At 38.8% G+C, this 18,512-nt stretch overlaps 1 protein-coding gene and 1 long non-coding RNA gene across 3 annotated transcripts in view; one reads left to right on the top strand and one right to left on the bottom strand.

Moving 5' to 3' along the window:
- Positions 1–18,512, bottom strand: part of ATP13A4 (ATPase 13A4) — a 239,599-nt gene that overhangs the window by 181,885 nt on the left and 39,202 nt on the right. For both annotated transcript variants that reach the window (XM_053667251.1, XM_037131634.2), the window contains exons 3-7: positions 8,973–9,119; positions 5,084–5,154; positions 4,908–4,988; positions 3,357–3,426; positions 625–759 (exon numbers count right to left, since the gene is read on the bottom strand). In XM_053667251.1, the coding sequence (XP_053523226.1) occupies positions 625–759; positions 3,357–3,426; positions 4,908–4,988; positions 5,084–5,154; positions 8,973–9,119 (504 nt within the window). The remainder of the gene's footprint in view (positions 1–624; positions 760–3,356; positions 3,427–4,907; positions 4,989–5,083; positions 5,155–8,972; positions 9,120–18,512) is intronic.
- The window catches only part of LOC119038997 (uncharacterized), a 47,936-nt gene that overhangs the window by 18,682 nt on the left and 10,742 nt on the right, over positions 1–18,512 (top strand). The window contains exon 2 of the long non-coding RNA XR_008392050.1: positions 6,732–6,814. This is a non-coding gene — a long non-coding RNA (uncharacterized LOC119038997). The remainder of the gene's footprint in view (positions 1–6,731; positions 6,815–18,512) is intronic.

The raw sequence follows: 18,512 nt of genomic DNA, 5'->3' as shown, positions 1-18,512 counted from the left end.
CTTGAAGAGAAATTCAGTTTGAAATCTTAATTTCAAAGAATGGGCTGAACTTTCATAGAAAGCTTGCCCGGATGGTGTGGGCATTCATGGTTTATAGGGCAACCAACTGGTCTATTCTATGTGATTTTTCTCCCCAAATCACCTACATCCCCTGGTGTAGACATAGAGAAAGCCAATGATATGAATTGGGATATTGACAAGTAAGTACCAACCCAACCATAAGAAGCAAAACAAGTTGATATTAAAGAGACTCTCCTCCACTTTCTACCCCTCTTCTACCATCTTCAACATCCATCATATATACTAGAATATATCTAGTATTCTCTAGATATATTTTTCCACTTATTCGCAACTCATAAATCTGTGCATAGCCTTCTGGCTAATCAGCCTGAGTAATTCAAAGAGAGGGCAAAAATGACTGGAAAGTTTAGGAACTGGAATGTGAGAAAAGGAAAAGAACTAGCAGTTGTTGAGCATTGGCTGTTGTGCTAGGCATTTACAAATGTGGTCTCATTTATTATTCGCAGGCAATGATTATTTCTTGATTTTCCTTTCTAACAAAATTTCAGTAAAGTTACTAGTTGCTCTCTTATTGAGACCATAAGATTGCTAAAAAAAACTTACCTCTCTAAGATCATATACTGTCAAGGCTATGGAAATGATGGACATAATTATGATGGCACAAGCATATTCCTTGTAGTCTTCACTAAACCATAAGCAGATACTGAAGAGTTGAAATATGTAAAATGGATTTAAAACCTGTTGGCAGACACAAAATCAAGAAGATAAAGAAGATATTGAGGCTTCACACTTAGCTATTCATTGACATTTGTTTTATCACTCATCTCTATGATATAAATCATCCCACACAATAATCTTATTCTAGTTATATTTATTCAGTAATTGCCATGTGCCAAGTACTGCATTAAGCAACTTTGCTTGAATCTGCTCATTTAATTCCCACAATTACCTTATTTATTTATTTTTTAATTTATTTTTTATTGATTATGCCATTACAGTTGTTCTATTCCCACCTTCATTCCCCTCCACCCTACCCCCTATCCCCACCATTACCCCCCTTTAGTTTATGATCATGTGTCTCAAGTTCTTTAGATTCTGTATTTCCCATACTATTCTTGCGCCCCCCATCTATTTTCTATCTACTGTCTATGCTACTTATTTTCTGTACCTCCTCCCCCCTTCTCCTCCTCCCACTCCCCTGTTGCTAACCCTCCTTGAGATCTTCATTCCTATGTTTCCACTCCTGATCTAGCTGTCCTTTTAGTTTGCTTTTGTTTTAGGTGTGGTTGTTAATAACTATGAATTTGTTGTCCTTTCACTGTTCATATTTTTTTAACTTCTTTTTCTTATATAAGTCCCTTTAACATTTCATATAATAAGGGCTTGGTGATGATGAACTCCTTGAATTTGATCTTATCTGAGAAGCACTTTATCTGTTCTTCCATTCTAAATGAAAGTTTTGCTGGATAGAGCAATCTTGGTTGTAGGTCCTTGCCTTTCATGACTTGGAATACTTCTTTCCAGCCCCTTCTTGCCTGTAAGGTCTCTTTTGAGAAGTCAGCTGACAGTCTGATGGGAACTCCTTTGTAGGTGACTGTCCCCTTATCTCTTGCTGCTTCTAGGATTCTCTCCTTCATTTTAATCTTGGCTAATATAATTATGATGTGCCTTGGTGTGTTCCTTCTTGGGTCCAACTTCTTTGGGACTCTCTGAGCTTCCTGGATTTCCTGGAAGTCTATTTCCTTTGCCAGATTGGGGAAGTTCTCCTTTATTATTTGTTCAAATAAGTTTTCCACTGGTGGCTGTTCCTTTCCCCCTTCTGGTACTCCTATAATTCAGATGTTGGAGCGTTTAAAGATGCCCTGGAGGTTCCTAAGACTCTCCTCATTTTTTTGAATTCTTGCTTCTTCATTCTTTTCTGTTTGGCCATTATTTGCTTTCTTCTGGTCCACTCCGTTGATTTGAGTCCCAGTTTCCTTTTCATCGCTATTGGTTTCCTGTGCAATTCCATTCATTTCAATTAGTTTCGCCTTCATATGTTTGTCTAATTTGTGGCTATAATCAACCAGTTCTGTGAGGATCCTGATGACCAGTGTTTTAAACTGTGCGTCTGAGAGTTTTGCTATTTCTTCATCGCTTAGATTTATAGGCTCTGGGGCTTTGAGATCTTCTTGAGCCATTTTTGGTCTGTTTGCGCCAGTGAAGTATGAGGAGCGGAGCCTTGGACTCCCAGGTCGCTGGATTGTGACGCTGTATGTGGAGGCGGAGTTAGAGCGGGGAAGTGGCGGCGCCCTCCTCCGTAGCTTGCTGCTGGGACTGCTGGCTCTCATCCAATCGCCCACTTCCTTGCTTGTCTATCCACACACGAATGCCCGACCACAGTCAACCCGCAGCCCTGCTCCCTCGCTGTTCCCCAGGATTGCTTGCTGAGTTGCCCACCAGGTCCAACCCTTTCTCATAAGTAAATAGCCAAGTTGCAATTGGTAAGCTATAACTGAGCATCTAGAACACTGGGAGAAAGTGGAGGATAACTCCAACAGCTGTAATCCTGCTTGGTTGAAAATATTTCGTGCCCTTACCCCAATTCCCCTCTGTCTAAAACAGGAATGGTAATCCCTGCCTCTGGTTAGGGAAGAAGCACACAGGAACTTCCACTACCAGTTTTGTTTGCTTTTTTTCATGCCTGAGAGCTTGTTAGAAATTTTGAGGAAGTACCTTAAGCTTATAAGCTTTTTTTTTTTAAGGCAAGGAGGAGTGGAGGTAAAGTGCAAGAGGAAACCCAGAGCATAGATATGTGGTTATAATTTCATAGTAATCACTATAAAATAAAAAATAAGCCCAGTGATAGAGCCAAAGAAGAAAAATTCAGTTTAGTAAGTGATGGCCAAATGCTCCTCTTTCTCCCCAACACACTTTGAGATAAGTAGAACTAATGAGGTTAAACAGATGTTTTTCTTACTACAATTTTGGATGCTGAGGAAATTGTGTTTCCTATAAGAAAAGAATAGATTTTCAATTTTTTAAATTATTTTAATTTTTCAAAGTTGAGATGGACTAAGAAGCAAAGGATTAAACAAGAAAAAGAATTTGTGTTTATACAGTAAGTAGGGGTTAAGTAGACACATGAGCATCATATCTTATCCAGTGCCAGGCAATGGACTTGTGCAAAAGATGGACTTCAAGAAAAAGAGTAGAAAGTGATATAAAAAATACATTTGTCATTCTTTGAAAACATCCCAAGTTACAGTTACCTATTAGCAAGTAGCATTCTTGATTGTTTGACTACAGCCAAACTTCTTTATTTTTTATCCAGCACTGAAAGAAAGTAATATTACCTCCTTGATGAGCAGTTTCCAAATTGGTGTGATTTCAACATCAATAGTATTAGGCCCACATATTAACCTCCTATAGGAAGAGATCACAGATCACTCAATTACTACTATTAAACATGAAACTCATTTCTTGCCCATTCAAAAAAAGCTCTATTTCATGTTCACTTTCTCACTTGTGGGATTAACGTAAGCCTTTCTTATGACATAACACCCACATCTTTCTCAAATAACTGAGGTGGGGGGAGTTACTAGGTGCCAAAACAATAAATATGATGATATTGCATTTATTAAACTAGACTCTTCCTGAGATCTAAATATTTACCTAAGGGTAATTTGTGTATTTAATATTAGCAATTGTCTCATCAAGTGTTTCAAGATTGTCATTCTCTCAATTCTGATTCTGCCCAACTCTGGCTCCATAGAAGTGGGAGGGAAGGGTCAGTAGGAGAGAGTAATTCTACTGGTAAGGAATACTGTACCTACCTTCCTACTCTCAATTAGTTCTAGGAAACTGCAAAATTTGCCTCAATGTGAGGGATAAGGTGTTGTGTTCTCAAAAATAGCTCTACTCAGAGTTATATAGCCCTTTCATTGAAAACCCTGAGATGCGTTTTTTTTTTTGATGATCACAGCAATTATCCTTTATGAGCTATTTTGCTGTTAAGAACATTAGTGACTTCTATGTAAATAGTCAGATCAAACAGCTTGGCCAATGTATAACAGTGATTCTCAAACTTCATTGTCCGTATGAATAACTCTGTGATCTTGTCAACATGAAGATTCTGATTCGGAAGAGATGAGATGTGGTCTAAGAGTCTGCATTTCTAACAAGCTCTCAGGTGATGCTGATGATGCAAAGCCCTAGGTCTATTCAAAGTACAGGAAGTGCGGTGGAGGGGAGTGTGAGAATCATAGAAACTTAGAAACAGTGAGGCCTTTATACAGTTCTCTCCCCACTTTTAACCATTAAGGAACGAAAGCCCAGAGAGGAGAATCTATTTGCCCAAAGCCACAGACTTTTGACATTCAATCCAATGTTTTTCCCAAAACTTGCTCCTCTGCCCAATAACTGATTTGGAATCATGGAGCTAAAGGTCCAGAGTGATATTCCTCTGCTGCTCCAGAATTTATTTAACTGTTATCATAGTATAATATATAGTTCCTGATTATAGTAAAAATAGCTCAACCTAATTATTATAATAATCTGGAGAAGCCTTGTGTAGAATATAGAGCACAAACCCATAGCCAGAAGTGTGAGACTCAGTTCTTTTTATATCATTTCCCATCTGTGTGATCTTGTGTAGACCCTTAAACCTCCCTGAGCCTCAGGTTTCTCATCTGTTATGTTGGGATGAAGAGGGTATCCATTCTACCTGCCTCACAAAGCTGCTCTGAAAAGTAAAATAATATATGTGAAAGCATTTCATTTAATACTACTAAGTAGAGCATTAGAATGTTTTCTGGTATTGACCAGTTGACTATTAACCGTGCTCCCTGTTTGGCTAACTGGTAAGAGTCCTTTTGAACAAGTATAGGTAACAATATGCATGGTACCTAATCTCCTGCTCTTCTGTTGTTAAACCCGATCCAAATTTTAGATGTATCTTGGCAGAACTGAGCCAGTTTTCCAAAGAGCTAAAATAATAAAATAAGAAGAAAGACATATTTAACAATAATATTTTTGAGATAATATTTTTTCTTCTTTGGATGCAATAGCTGAAACAACTTACCCAATTTTTTGAAACTGTCCTTCTAAGTTGTCCCAAACATATCTTATTTTCTGTACTTTTATGCATCTCACCTACAAAAGAAAAGTACTTAAAAAAGTCTCTAGTTTGAGGGTCAGCAAAAGAAACATTTGTGGAGGAAGCAAAGATAGAGCCCTACTATACTTATTTAAGATTGATCTTTCCCTAACTTATCCTATCTTTTCTCACTACGCAAATGGTATTCTAATTTCAGTAAAAGTCATCATTCAGTCAATCCCTATCATGGGTCTATTACACGGGTAAGTATATGAATAAAATTCAGCCTCTGCATTGTACTACCTTATAACCAAACAAGGAAAAGCACATATTACCAAAAAAAGAAAACTACCATACTATCAAATATGTACATGTCAAAGAAATAAAAATGCAATCAAGTAAAAAAATATAGTGCTGAAATACTGTAGAAATATGGAGAGGGCAGCTGACAGAAGCATCATGGAGATGACATCTCAGCTGGGACTTGAAAGACTGGAAGAATTTTGCTCAGCTGAGAAAAAAAGAGAGTGTGCTTCAAAAAAATTATGCACAAGTTAGTTGTAGGGGAGGGGCAGGTGAGTGGGCCTTTGTGAGAAATGGAGAACGAGGATGGAAAGATAACTAAAGATCAGATTATATTGCCTTAAATGCTGGAATGAGGTATTTAGGACTTTATCTTGGAGTCAATGAACTTGCTGAGTAACCAACAGAAGGGGCACTAAAAAAGGATAGACTGGCAGCAGGTACCAGAAGACAGTGAGGATGTTAATTGCAAGAAAAAGTGCTCCAGGAAGCGGGGGTTTGAGAACAGTGGCAGTGGGAAGGAAGGGAAAGGTTAATGCTTATGACAATTATACTTTTCTGTTTCCGATTTCTTTAAGCACTTTTGTATATGAATCTGAATTGTCATTAGCTGGTGACCTAATTAAGCACAAGGGAAAACAGCATGACTGTCATACTGCTATAGAGCAATGGTTATAACCTCATTTTGCCTATTACCATCAACTGGGAAGCTGATTCTGACTTAACTTGTCTAGGGTGTAGCCTGGGCATTAATATTTTTTAAATTTCCTCAGGTAATCCTAATGTGCAGCCAAAGTTGAGGAACAGTGTTCAAGACTTTCTTTCATAGCTACTCTAATAATTGTGTCATTGAGAAATTCAACTAAACTTCTCTGCACCTCAGTTGGCCCATGAATAAATAGAGGCAATTGGCCAGATTACTTCCGAGTTTCACCGCAGCTCCTCTGAATATGACCTATACCTGTAAATACTACAGTCAGGATACCGTGAGACAAACACTAAAACGGGGAAGGGCACAAATCTGTCGCATAAGGAGGTGCTCAATACACCTTTTGTTAAATAAGAGAGTGTTTCATGCAACCACTTGTCAGCTAGAAGTGGAGTTTAAATACCTTAGTTCCAAGAGCTAGGTTACCTCGTTGAATCTGAACCCTGGTCAATAAATACCCGTGTGAGTATACAGTACATACACACACATACACACATGAATAGTTACCAAGTAAAAAATGTTAAATGCCATATTTTTTATTTTACAGAATGAATTTATTTCAGTGAAGTTGGTTGCGTAATAACTTAAAAAAATAAATCTTATTTTCTTATTGATTTTCAGTATAAAATTGAAATTAATTGCTACTGGGAATGATTCTTCCTCCTTCACAAGCTGCAAGTTAGAGTGAGAAAGAGTATTTGAAGGTAACCAGCCTGGGGTGTGTGGGCCGTCATGGCTCACCTTGGAAACTCAAGTTTCTTGCATTACATCTTTCTTTCCTTTCCAGTATTTCCCATAATTTTGCAAATGGAACTAGACTGTAAGCATAGTTACTGTTTATTGAGTACTTGGGAGCTGTTAATACCTTATCTTTGGTCTTTTTTTAATCTCCCTGAGGTAGGGTACGCATTGTTTTCATTTTCACTTCACTTCCAAAGTTCATTCTGATTAAGTAACTTCCTTGCCCGTGACTGAACCTATTAAGAAGCAAGGCTAGAATTGAACTCAAGTCCATCTGGACCCAAAGTCCAGTTTCTCAAATGATCTAATAGTCAAGCTAGTCTCAGAAGAAGGTCTGAAAATCACCTGACTTCCAGAATTAAAATTGTATAAAAGGAGGGTTCCCTACTTTATTAAGTCCATAAGTTCAAAATCTGTGTTGGAAAAATTCTGAAAGCCAAATGATAGTAGAATTGAGGCCCCTGCCAAGTTAGAGAACCTAAATCAAGAGACTGTGAAACCACAAACTAAGATTGAGAAATTTATTAAACATAATAGACAAAAAACATCGGCAGCAGAAGGCAGCAATAATGAAAAATAAAGAAATTACTGATAAGTTTTACCTCAGGCCAGAAAATAGAAAATTCCATTCACTCCTGACAACTTCTAAAGTCATTCGTTGCAGTTAGAAGAATGACTTGTCATAGACCTTTTAAATACCTTTGAGATTCCCCTAGCAGGTAGGATGGCTGCCTAGAGTTTCTCTGCTTCCCTCATCACTTTCTGAGGCTCGAGAAGCTGGTAGGAGGGTAAGCACCATATTTGCAAAGGGTGGAATTTATTTGCCCGTTTCCTGCAACTTAAGACTAGGAAATAGTAAGTAGAAAATCAGGTATCTGCTGTGGGGTGAATTTCATCTTTCTGCTCAGAACCAGGAAGCTCCCCCTCTTCCAGGCTTTCCTGCTCTTCATTTCATATTGAAATATGTTGTAAGAACATCCTGGAAGCACTGAGTTTCAGTATTGCATGCAATCCTACAAGATGGTTCTGAGAGTCTCCCTGTAGCTTGCACTTGCAAATTGGACAAAGTTCTTGTGCTGCAGTCTCCAGACTTCCCCTAAATGGCCCTGAATGGTTATCATTTCAGTTATGTTGTTAATTGCTGTCTGTGTGGTCATGGCTTAGCCTGTGATATCTCCTCCAATTTTAATTAAAATTTCAGCCCTTTATGAACATAGCTCATGACAGTTCACAAAACACATTAATATCCATTTTCGCATTTTAGGTTCAAAGAGCCCTGAGAAACAGGAAAAAAATCAGTTATTACTCTTATTTTATAAGTAAGTAACACAATGATTAGGGAGATAGTAACTAGCCAAAGTTCCTATGCCTTATGCAGGTAAATGAAGATGTCAAGCCTGGGATGCTTATTTTTCTAGGTGAATGGCCACCTACAAGATTAAGCAATCTATTAGAGGTGCTTGGCCTCTTTTGTTTTTGTTTGTTTTGGTGGTTCAATTTGGGTAATAACAATTGACAATACAGAAACTGCTCAACAATTGAGTGTTACTTTTTTAAATTGACCTTAAGCTCATAAAGTGAATTTAAACAGCTATTTACACATATATAAATTAAAGAGAAAATAGTCTGTCTTATAAAATATATTTTTGATATGAATGTTAACCATAATCCAAGTAGTCCTCATTTAATATGGAGAGGTGGGAGTACCTCCTCAATGACAACTAAATGACGTATTCAAAATAAGGTCATCATGCAAGCACAGCAAACTCTCTGGGATGTTCCTGGGTGATATACCTTTACTGTAAAGTAAGCTCTGTTACATAGGTTATAATGCAGGACTTGAGGCTACCAAGAACTAATATGTACTGAGCATCTACTATACACATGGCACCATATTAATCTTTGTATTCCTTAATTTATTAAATTTCATCAGTTAACATTAGAAGTAGGCAAAGTTTAGTAATTTATCGAAGGTTGTCATCAAGGTTGCACATACCCACTTAAAATGTTCTACACTGTCAACTGAGAATTAGGACAGTGGAGGATCTGAATTTATTCTTACATTTTTGGGGGGAAAGATTTAATATTTCTTGCATCAGCGGTAACCATGAATATACTTACCTTTAGATCTGGCTTTCGTATGGCTCTATTTATGATATACTCTTCATCTGCAATGAGAGGGTGGTCAGGAGTGAGATGAAATGTGCTGTTTAGTGCTGACAGGTAGATCCACACTACCTTTTTCCAAGAGTAGTTTTGAAATTCATCCTGAGGAAATAAGACACCAAAACCCCCATGAAGATAAGGGAAGTTATCAGGCTAAAAGTGAACCTAAAAAAAACCCATTTGAGTGTAATTCTGTAAGTTTATGGAGTTAGCCAATATTCTAGACAGAATTATATAAGCTGGGAGACACAGAGCCTTGAAAAGTCTTGTCGCCCCTTAGTGAGGATGTGAATGTGAGGCACTGGCCCACACAACAAAGCTTTGATCGTGAGGCAGTTTCACAAGTCAAACCTAGTTTTCCTTATTAGTTTCCAACCATGGGCCAGATGCACATTTTCACAGAAAGAAAAAAGCATATATTCTAAGGGTTTTCTGTGAGTCTCTGAGGGTGAGGAACCCAGATAACTAAACCGCCACCATGCTTCCAGGCTTAAGTTTAATTTCACCTCTTCCAGAACAGCCCCTTTAACACCCCCTCCAGGGGGGGAGGGGGAGGTCAGGCGTGGGGGGGAGGTCAGGGGTGGGAGAGAGACACAGAGGACTGTAACTATGCTAACTTCAGAAGATTCTAACTGTCCCTCGCTTGTCCTCCCAATCATTCTCTGTCTTGTATATTCTTAGTTTGTCTAGACTATCTTGAAGGCAAAGATCCTTATATTCCAGTTGTGTGAACAATTGCAACTGGCTCAGTGACAGCCTGAGAACGAATGGGAAATAAACTGAATGCATGGCCTGAACATGCCCAAAGGTAGTTGTCAAGATATTAGCACAGGTAGGACTGAAGAAGGTACCTTCTCTCATGACTCTGACTGAAGCTGCTTCCCTTTGCAGTTCACCGATGACCTCATCACAGAAGAAAACCAGCAGTGTATTGAGTAACAGGTACCACAATGGCCCCTTAGACAGTGATGTGACAATAACAGTGGTTATTATCTGAGGGGGTAAATGATACACATAAAATTCATTTGGATGCCTGACGAACCATAGAGCTAGGAAGAATGGAAGGGGAAGTCAAGCCTGGGAAACAAGTGATGCCTAGGGAATGTAGGCCAGAGCTGGAAATTTTCTCTACCACACCCACGTTTTTCACAAACAGTGTCTAAACGGACTTTGCAAAAGGGAGGAGAAGATATGGTAGTTGTCATAGCTAAATCGCTTTTATGAATTCTCCTCAGGAAAAGCCCCCCTACATGCCTTTGCTCTTGCTGATTCCTTAGCCTGAAACACACAGCCTTCTCTCCTCTCTTTACGTTTCCACACGGCTAGATCTCAACCACCTTTTTAGGGTCCAACTCAAAGTTTGGGAATCTCCCTAATTTCTCTTGGTGATCTTTCCCCTAAAAACCAGTGATTTTTAACTGGTGTGTAGTAAGAATTTTTAAAACATGCAATCTGACTATTTAGTCTGGGGCCCTGACCCCTTTTCCCTTAGACTGCTAAATTAAAAAATGACAACAGCCAACATAACAATAGCTATCTGGTGTGAATGAATCAAAATTATACCTACTTTTTTGTCAGATCAGCAAAAAATACATTTTTTGGTCTGCCACAGAATTTTAGTAGTTAGTGTCCATGTGCCATGAGGTGAAGAAGGTTGAAAATCACTGCCTTACCACATTGCACCCCCACTGCCTTGCCCTTTGCCTTGTCTCTCCTCTTGGACGGTGGTAGGGCTGTGTCTGAGATATGTCTGTGCTCCAGCCTGGCCTAGCAGATTGTGTGTGTGTCAGAGGGACAGAGAGGGAATTATCTTATTTTAGGCTCAATTCTTCAAAGTCGGTATTATCATCTATCTTTATTTTGCAGATGAGAAAACTCTCCATGAGCAAGGCTAAGATTTGCTCAAGCCAGTCTGGCATGGGTAGCCAAGGAGAACCGAGACCTGAGGCCTGGTCTTCCCACTCCAGATCTTGGCTCCTTCCCTTCCTTTCTGTTTCAACAAGTTGTCCCATGGTGATTGTGGCTCATGTATGAAAATCACCTTGAATTATGCACCATGTAGCAAATACCACCCAGCTTCTCAGAATTTCAGCAGCCTTGGCAACAGAGAATCTGATTCCCCAAATCAAGCTATTATCCTGTGAAGGACCTCTAGGTTGTAATGCCTGAGGAGGAAAAGCCAAAATGGAACATTGGAACTCCTAAGCTGTCACAGGGCAGTATTAATCAATGCACCAACTAGCTACATGTCTTAGTCTAGATGAATTTTAAAGACTGAAATTCATCAATATGCCTCCATCTTATTATAGCCTGTAGCATGACTAAATTGAAGGTGCTTGGATATGTTTGCCTTTAAGTTAATACCTGCAATCCCCTGTATCCTTGGGCCCTATAACTCATAAATCTGTATAATGCAAAATAGAATTCTATAGTATAAATAAAGATACTACAATGAGACAACCATTTTTCTTAGAGTAAGGTAATATTACTGAACTTTGTCTTGTTCACTACGCTGTTAAAAAGGAAAAACTCTATAAAATCATCAATATTTTTAGAGAAGTTCACCTAACTTTTTAATGGAACAAGGCAAAGAAATGGAGAACAAGTATGGCAAAGTAAAGTGGTCACTCAAGATGACATCATCAGTTTGGTGTTTGACATTGTCCAATATAGAAAGAGCACAGCCCCTCCCTGAGTTCAAGTCTCAGCTCCAACAAGTCTTGAAAATCACTGAAAAATTCTGATCCTAATTTTCTTTAACTGGCAAGTGGGGATGTTCAAAGGATGAAACTTAGTAATACATGATGCACTCATCTGAGGTTCGGCCTGTATCAGGTATAACAAATGCTAGTTGAGTACAACTGTGACCTGTTTTTCATGGTGTGTTGCTCCTGAGATACAGCTGTAAATAGGAACCTCTTTCCCCTTTGAGGAAACTTTAGAATCTCTGAGAGTCTATTTATTTTTCATTTCTTGAAAAAAATCTTTACCTGGAAATTTCTATTTCCACTTCAACCTGTTTCCCAGCTTTCTCAAGCAGTTAATGATTCACAAAATACTTAAATGCACCAGAGGATCTACCACCTTAAATAATTGCTTTGTAATCCTAATAATCCAAACAGCCAGAGAAAGCTAGACTTTTAACATCTCATCTCATTGAACAGGCATTACCTACTTTTTACCAAGAGAATTAATCAGACTAGTCCTTAAGCTCTAAAAGAGTAGAATGTAAAATAATTCTAGTGCACTTCAAAGAACTGAATGTACACAGAGGACCTATGTTTGACTAGGCAGAAAGAGAAGGAAACCTGGATATTTTTTTATTTCCTGTGGCCTTGCACTTCTTAAGCCTGAAAATGTCCAGATGAGCTTTAATATTTGAGTAAAGTGAATGACCTTGCTTAATGTCTTCCAAACTTTTGCTCTAAGAACTTCAACTCTTGGAATTTAAAAGGAGTGTAGTGGTCACTTTAAGTTCAGGCCAAGGCTGTGACCTATCCTCTTGTGTAGGAGTTTTCCCCACAAAAATGTACTTCTGAGTTTGCCTTAGAATGAAAGAAGTAACCCATTTCAAGTTCCAAGGAGACATTAGGAAACCAGTACTTTCCCTTGGAAATGGGGACATTGCAATGCTAAAAAGTTGAACTCTAGCTGAGGTGAAGTACTTAGAGAATTATGGATAAAGTAATAACTAACACTTCTTAGACTCTGTCTAAAACACTGTACCACTTCTACAGACCCATAACTTTGGCAAAAAACACAACTATTCTTTCTGTACTTAAGTGTCATTTTTTTGTCTTTCTCATTTCTCCTCTTCGTCAGACCCACTGGTACTCTACCCACCTTGGCCTCATAACCCCAAAGTTGCCAAAACGTCAACATTGGCTAGAACACAAGAGTTAGTTATAAAATACAAAGAAAAAAATTCAAGCATTGGAAAAATCTGACACTGATTATTTCCTCAGTACTCCTGGGATATGTTGGCTAAAATCAAAGTGAGAGGGTGAGTAACCAAAGCAGTGATATTATATGACAAAGTAGAAGCTATGTCTATGTATGCAAAAAAAGGAAATCCTGAGCAATTCAGGATGCATTACCACAGAGATTATGTTTTTTGTTTCTTTGTTTTCGTGGTCATTTTCTGAGGAAAGAGGGAGTAATGAGCTAGTTGGTTCATTGAAATATCCGGAGATGCACTGTATAGTTAAGAAGGAGAAAGGTCGTCAAGGAACATGTGTAAAGACCCATGGACAAGGCCAAAAGAAGGTAGGATGGAGGGTAGGAAGTGTGGTGGGTGGGGTGGGGGAAAGTGGTGGCAGGAAAATGGAAACAACTGTATTTTAATGATAATATAAACAAACAGATAAATAAATAAACTGGGAAAAAAGTGATGAATAAAAAGTTAAAATTGGTTTTCAAATGTATGTAATAACTGATGGCCATGGAAGCCTGTGTACCCGGTTCAGTTTCATCTCAGGGCTTACACATACCACTCATTTAGTGCCTATGACAATAAAGTAGACACTGTTGTTAGCCCCACTTAACAGAAGAGGAAAGGGAGGCAGAAAGGGGGTGACTTGCCTATTATAAATTGAACTCCTCCCCAAAATTCATACATAGAAGCCCTCAATGTGCCTACATTTGCAGATAGGGCCTTTAAGAGGGTAATCAAGGTTAAGTGCAATCATAAGGTTGATGCCCTAATACAACCGGGCTGGTGCTCTTACAAGAAGAGGTAGAGACACCAGAGCTCCCTCTCTCTTTGCCATGTGAGAACACAGAGAGAAGGCAGCTTGCCGTCTGCAAGCCAGGGACCAGCCCTTCCAACACCTTGATCTTGGACTTCTCTTTTCCAGAACAATGAGAAATTTCTGTTGTTTAATGAGCCATCTGGGGCAATGTTATGGAAGCCTCAGCTAATGCATTGCCCAAGGTAGATCAAGAGAAACAGGAATCAAACCCAGGCACTCCAGCTCCACTGTTTACTCACAAACCACTATATGCCTCTGTTGAGTTTGGTCCCTGGACAGGGAGTAGTAAGGTCTCCAGCTTAGACTCTAGTTCAACTCTCAGTAGAAGTTTTGCTTTCATTACTTACAGCCAAGATCCCTGAGCATTTCTTTAACTTCTCTCTGCCTCCAGCTATAAAATGGGAAAAATAACTTCTTCCAGATAAAACCAAATGTAACAATATATATGCAAATACTTTGTGAAGTGTAAATCACAAAATAAATGGCCCTGTGTTATAAAAGATAATGGCCTCAAAACTATTTGCCTTCACATAGAAACATTTCTGGAAGGCCAGACCACGGCATCTGAGGGATTTCTCCCTGGATGTCGAAGGGAAAACCAGGTCGAAAAGGAAGGTGGGGGAATGGGATTCAGAAGAGGGAATATGTTCTTAAAAGAAACTTTATCTTAAAAGATAAAACTATCTTTTCTTACTTTTCAATCGCAATATTTCACTTTAGCATCTTTGTAATAGAATGCTGGTAAAAACCATGTATTACAGATTAATATATATTACATATATATAAATAAATATATTTATTTGATTGAATTAAATAAATACTGAGCACCTGCTGCAGCCATGTGCTAGGTGCTGCGGGGACTGAAAAGTAAGTATTGGTTATGGTATTCAAAAAGCTTATAATCTAATAGAAGTAAAAGCTATAAAAAGAAATGTGGCATAATAGAAAAAAAACTCTGGGTTTTGAGAGTCAGAAGACAGGTTCAAATTCTTTATCCACCTATGCTCTTTACTGGACCATTCCCATGTGCTCCTCCCTACTAGCCATCATCACCTTTCAATTCTTAACATATGTTAACAGCTCAGGAAAGTCTATCCTGTCATTCATGACTTGGTCAAATTCCTATTCTACAATCCTACCATAATCATGAATCTTTGCTAATTGTTATACTCTTTGTCCCCTGCCCATGAGCTATCACTGTGTCTCATACACAACCTGTGCTCATCAAATTTATGAATGAGAGAAGAAAGGAGAAACCTGGCTAACATTTATTAGTCAGCAAAGTTACTTGTTCACTCATTTGTAAAATAGAGAAGATAATGCCTATTTTCCAGGGTTATTGTGAGAATTAAATAATCAACGAGATGCTATTTTCTAAAATGTAAAGGGAATACCATTTTAATACAAGGTAGACTGCTAAAAGCATTATAGCAGTTGGAGATGAAAATACAGAGTTAAAAAAGAATGAAGAAAAGATCATTAATTCCCTCCAGAATGAGGGCAGACGGTAAACTGATGAAGACTTAATAGAGAAGATAGTATTTACTCTATAGATAATGTGTGGGTATGGGTGTGTGCATGTGTGCATGTGTTCGAGTTGACTCCTCACCAGAATGTCAGTCTGTAAGGATAGAGATTTCTGTTTTGCTCATACCTATATTCTCTTTTTTAAATTCTATTTTATTCAGTATGGTGTTATAGTTGTCCCAATTTTCTCCCTTTTGTTCCTCTCACCCAGCACCCACTACTTCCTCACGCAATCCCCACAACATTGTTCATGTCCATGGGTCATGCATATAAGTTCTTTGGTTAATCCATTTCCTATACTGTACTTTACATACCCATTTGTACTTCTTATTCTCTCACTTTTTCACCCATTCTCCTATATCCCCCTCATATCAGGTAACCCATCAAAACACTGTCCGTATCCATGATTCTGTCTCTGTTCATCTGGTTTGCTTAGTTTGTTTTTTAGATTCAATTGTTAACAGATATGTATTCATTGCCATTCATTCATTCATCAAAACTATTTTTTATAGTTTTGATGTTCTTTTTCTTAAATATTTCATATTGTATTTATGTTTATATTTCATATAATAATGGTTTTATAATGATGAACTCCTTTGGTTTGTTCTGTCTAAGAAGCTCTTTATCTGCCCTTCAGTTCTAAATGATAGCTTTGCTGGGTAGAACAGTCTTGGCTGTAGGTTCCAGCTTTTCATGATTTTGAGTATTTCTTGCCAATTCATTCTAGTCTGCAAAGTTTCTTTTGAGAAATCAGCTGACGGTCTTATGGGAACTCTCCTGTAGGCAATTAACTGCTCTTCTGTTCCTGCTTTTAAGATTCTCTCTCTATCTTTAATCTTTCGCATTTTAATTATAGTGTGTCTTGGAGTGGGCCTCTCTGCATCCATCTTGTTTGGGACTCACTGTGCTTCCTGGACTTGCATGTTTATTTTCTTCACCAAATTAGGGAAAGTTTCTTTCATTATTTTTTTAATAGACTCTCAATTTCTTGTTCTTCCTCTTCTCCTTCTGATACTCCTGCAAACGCAAATGTTGGAACACTTGAAGTTGTCCCGGAGGCTGCTCGCACTATCCTCTTTTTTTTTAAATTCCTTTTCTCCTTGTTGTTCTGACTGTTTTTTTTTTCTTATGTTCCAAATCATTGATTGGCTTCATTCACTCTACTATTGTTTCCCTATAAATTTTTCATTTTAATTAGTGTATCCTTCATTTCTGACTGGATCTTTTTTATGCTATTGAGGTCCTCACTAAGTTCCTTGAACATCCTTATAAACAATGTTTTGAACTCTGCATCTGATAAATCACTTCTCTCCATTTTGTTTAATTCTTTTTCTGGGTTTTTGATCTATTCTTTTACTTAGGCCACGTTTCTTTGTCTCCTCATTTTGGCAGCTCCCCTGTGTTTGTTTCTATGTATTTAGGTAGAGCTGACTACATGTCTTGGTAGTGTAGCCTAATGTGGTAATTGTCCTACGGGGTCCAGTGGCACAGCCTCCCCTACCACCCAAGCTCAGTACTCGAGGTGCACCTTTGTGTAGGCTGAATATACCCTCCTCTTGTAGTTGAGCTGTGATTGCTCAATGGGAGGAATTTACCCAGACCAGTCAGCTGCAAGTACTGGCTGTGACCACCAACCACCAACCTCTGCTTTCTGTGAAGGACAGTTGTGCGGGGGCAGGGTATGCAGGCCAAGGTCAGCCCCCACCTATGTTCTGCCTGAGACCACCTGCCTGGGCTATAAAGCAATCTGAGATATCTCTACTTGTGCTGGGCTTGGAGATTCCCAGGTGAAGTAAAACTGTCAATCTAAGCTGGTTGCTGCTAGTCCTGGGCCTGGGACCACTTAGCAAGAGGTATGAGGACTAGGAGCTCACTGAGGCTGTCTGTTGCTTATTTGACAGGATTTAGGAAGTTCTGGAGCATGACCCAAGACCAGCCATTCATATGGATAAGTCACAGTTAATAGTTTGGGTGGGCCTGTAAATTGAGTGGGATGGAGTCTCAGGGGATCTCCAAGGTGGGGCAAAGAGTGTTAGCCAGGTTGATGAAATCTCAGATATGGCAGCCACCTGCTGGCTCTGTGGCTCTGTTGGGGAAAGACTTAGAAAAGGAGCAATGGCCTCTGCCCACCTTTCTGTTTGGGATAAGGCTGTCTCCCAAATCCCACTTTGATGCCAGAAACTTCAGTTCCTACTTATATGCCACTGGTGCCTTTCAAGCTGCTAACCAGGTGCTGGAATTCAGAGCTAGTGAGTCTGAGTAAGTCCATTTGTAGGGTCTCTAAGGGAAACTGCTTGGAATTCCAGAAGTTTCTTCCAGTGACTCAATCTCCATTGGTTTTCGTAGCCATAAGGACTTAATTTTCTTGGCACTGAACCTTGGGCTGAGGAGCCTAATGTAGGGCCGGGACTCCTTGCTCCTGAGATATCCCTCCTGAATTTTTATCCACCACATGTGGGCATCGAACCAGTCCATTCTACATCTCAGCTCCTCATGCCAGTCTGGATGGATGTAGTTTCTTTAAATCCCTAGTTGTCAGACATCCATTCTACTTAATTTCTGACAGTCCTGAGTGATGGTTGTTCTCTATTTTAGTTGTTATTTTGAGGTGGTTGTGCTAGGAGGTGAGCCATGTTTACCTAAGCCACCATCTTGACCAGCTATATTCTTAATGCTTATAACAATATAGCTATATTCTTAATGCTTATAACAATATCTGGATCATGATTGGAGCTCAACAAATATTTATTGAGTGAATTAAAAAATAATGTACCAGTGATGAATGAATGAATAAAGGAGATAGGGAGTAGCAGATGAAATTTTATAAGTGCGAGCATAGACAAAACATAGAAAATGGTGTTGATGTGGGAAGCATGGGCTTGGAGAAACCAGGTTGTGGAGGAGGAGAGAGGTGAGAGGTAAAGGTTCCAGGTGACATGAACACGTATGTTTTTAGCTGATGAGTAACCCAGTGGTCTCACAGAATTTAGACCACATTGCATGGCTATTTGCAGAATTTTTGAGTTTGCAAAAAAAAAAAAAAAAAAAAAGGCCCCTAAGCAGTGACATCTTTAGGTGAAAATGAAGGGGAAATGATCCAATTATTAAAACATTGAAATGAAATATCTTTGTCAGGCCTAATAACCAGTCAGCACTAAGTCCTCCTCTGTACAACATGGATCTTTGACAACATGTGGCATACAATAATGGTCAAGGA

The sequence above is a fragment of the Artibeus jamaicensis genome, unplaced genomic scaffold, assembly GCF_021234435.1.
Source record: "Artibeus jamaicensis isolate MK-2021 breed Jamaican fruit bat unplaced genomic scaffold, CSHL_Jam_final contig_466, whole genome shotgun sequence".
In the NCBI taxonomy this organism is placed as follows: Eukaryota; Metazoa; Chordata; class Mammalia; order Chiroptera; family Phyllostomidae; genus Artibeus; species Artibeus jamaicensis.
The sequence above is the reverse complement of the archived record's forward strand: the minus strand, read 5'-3'. Positions and strand labels throughout refer to the sequence as shown.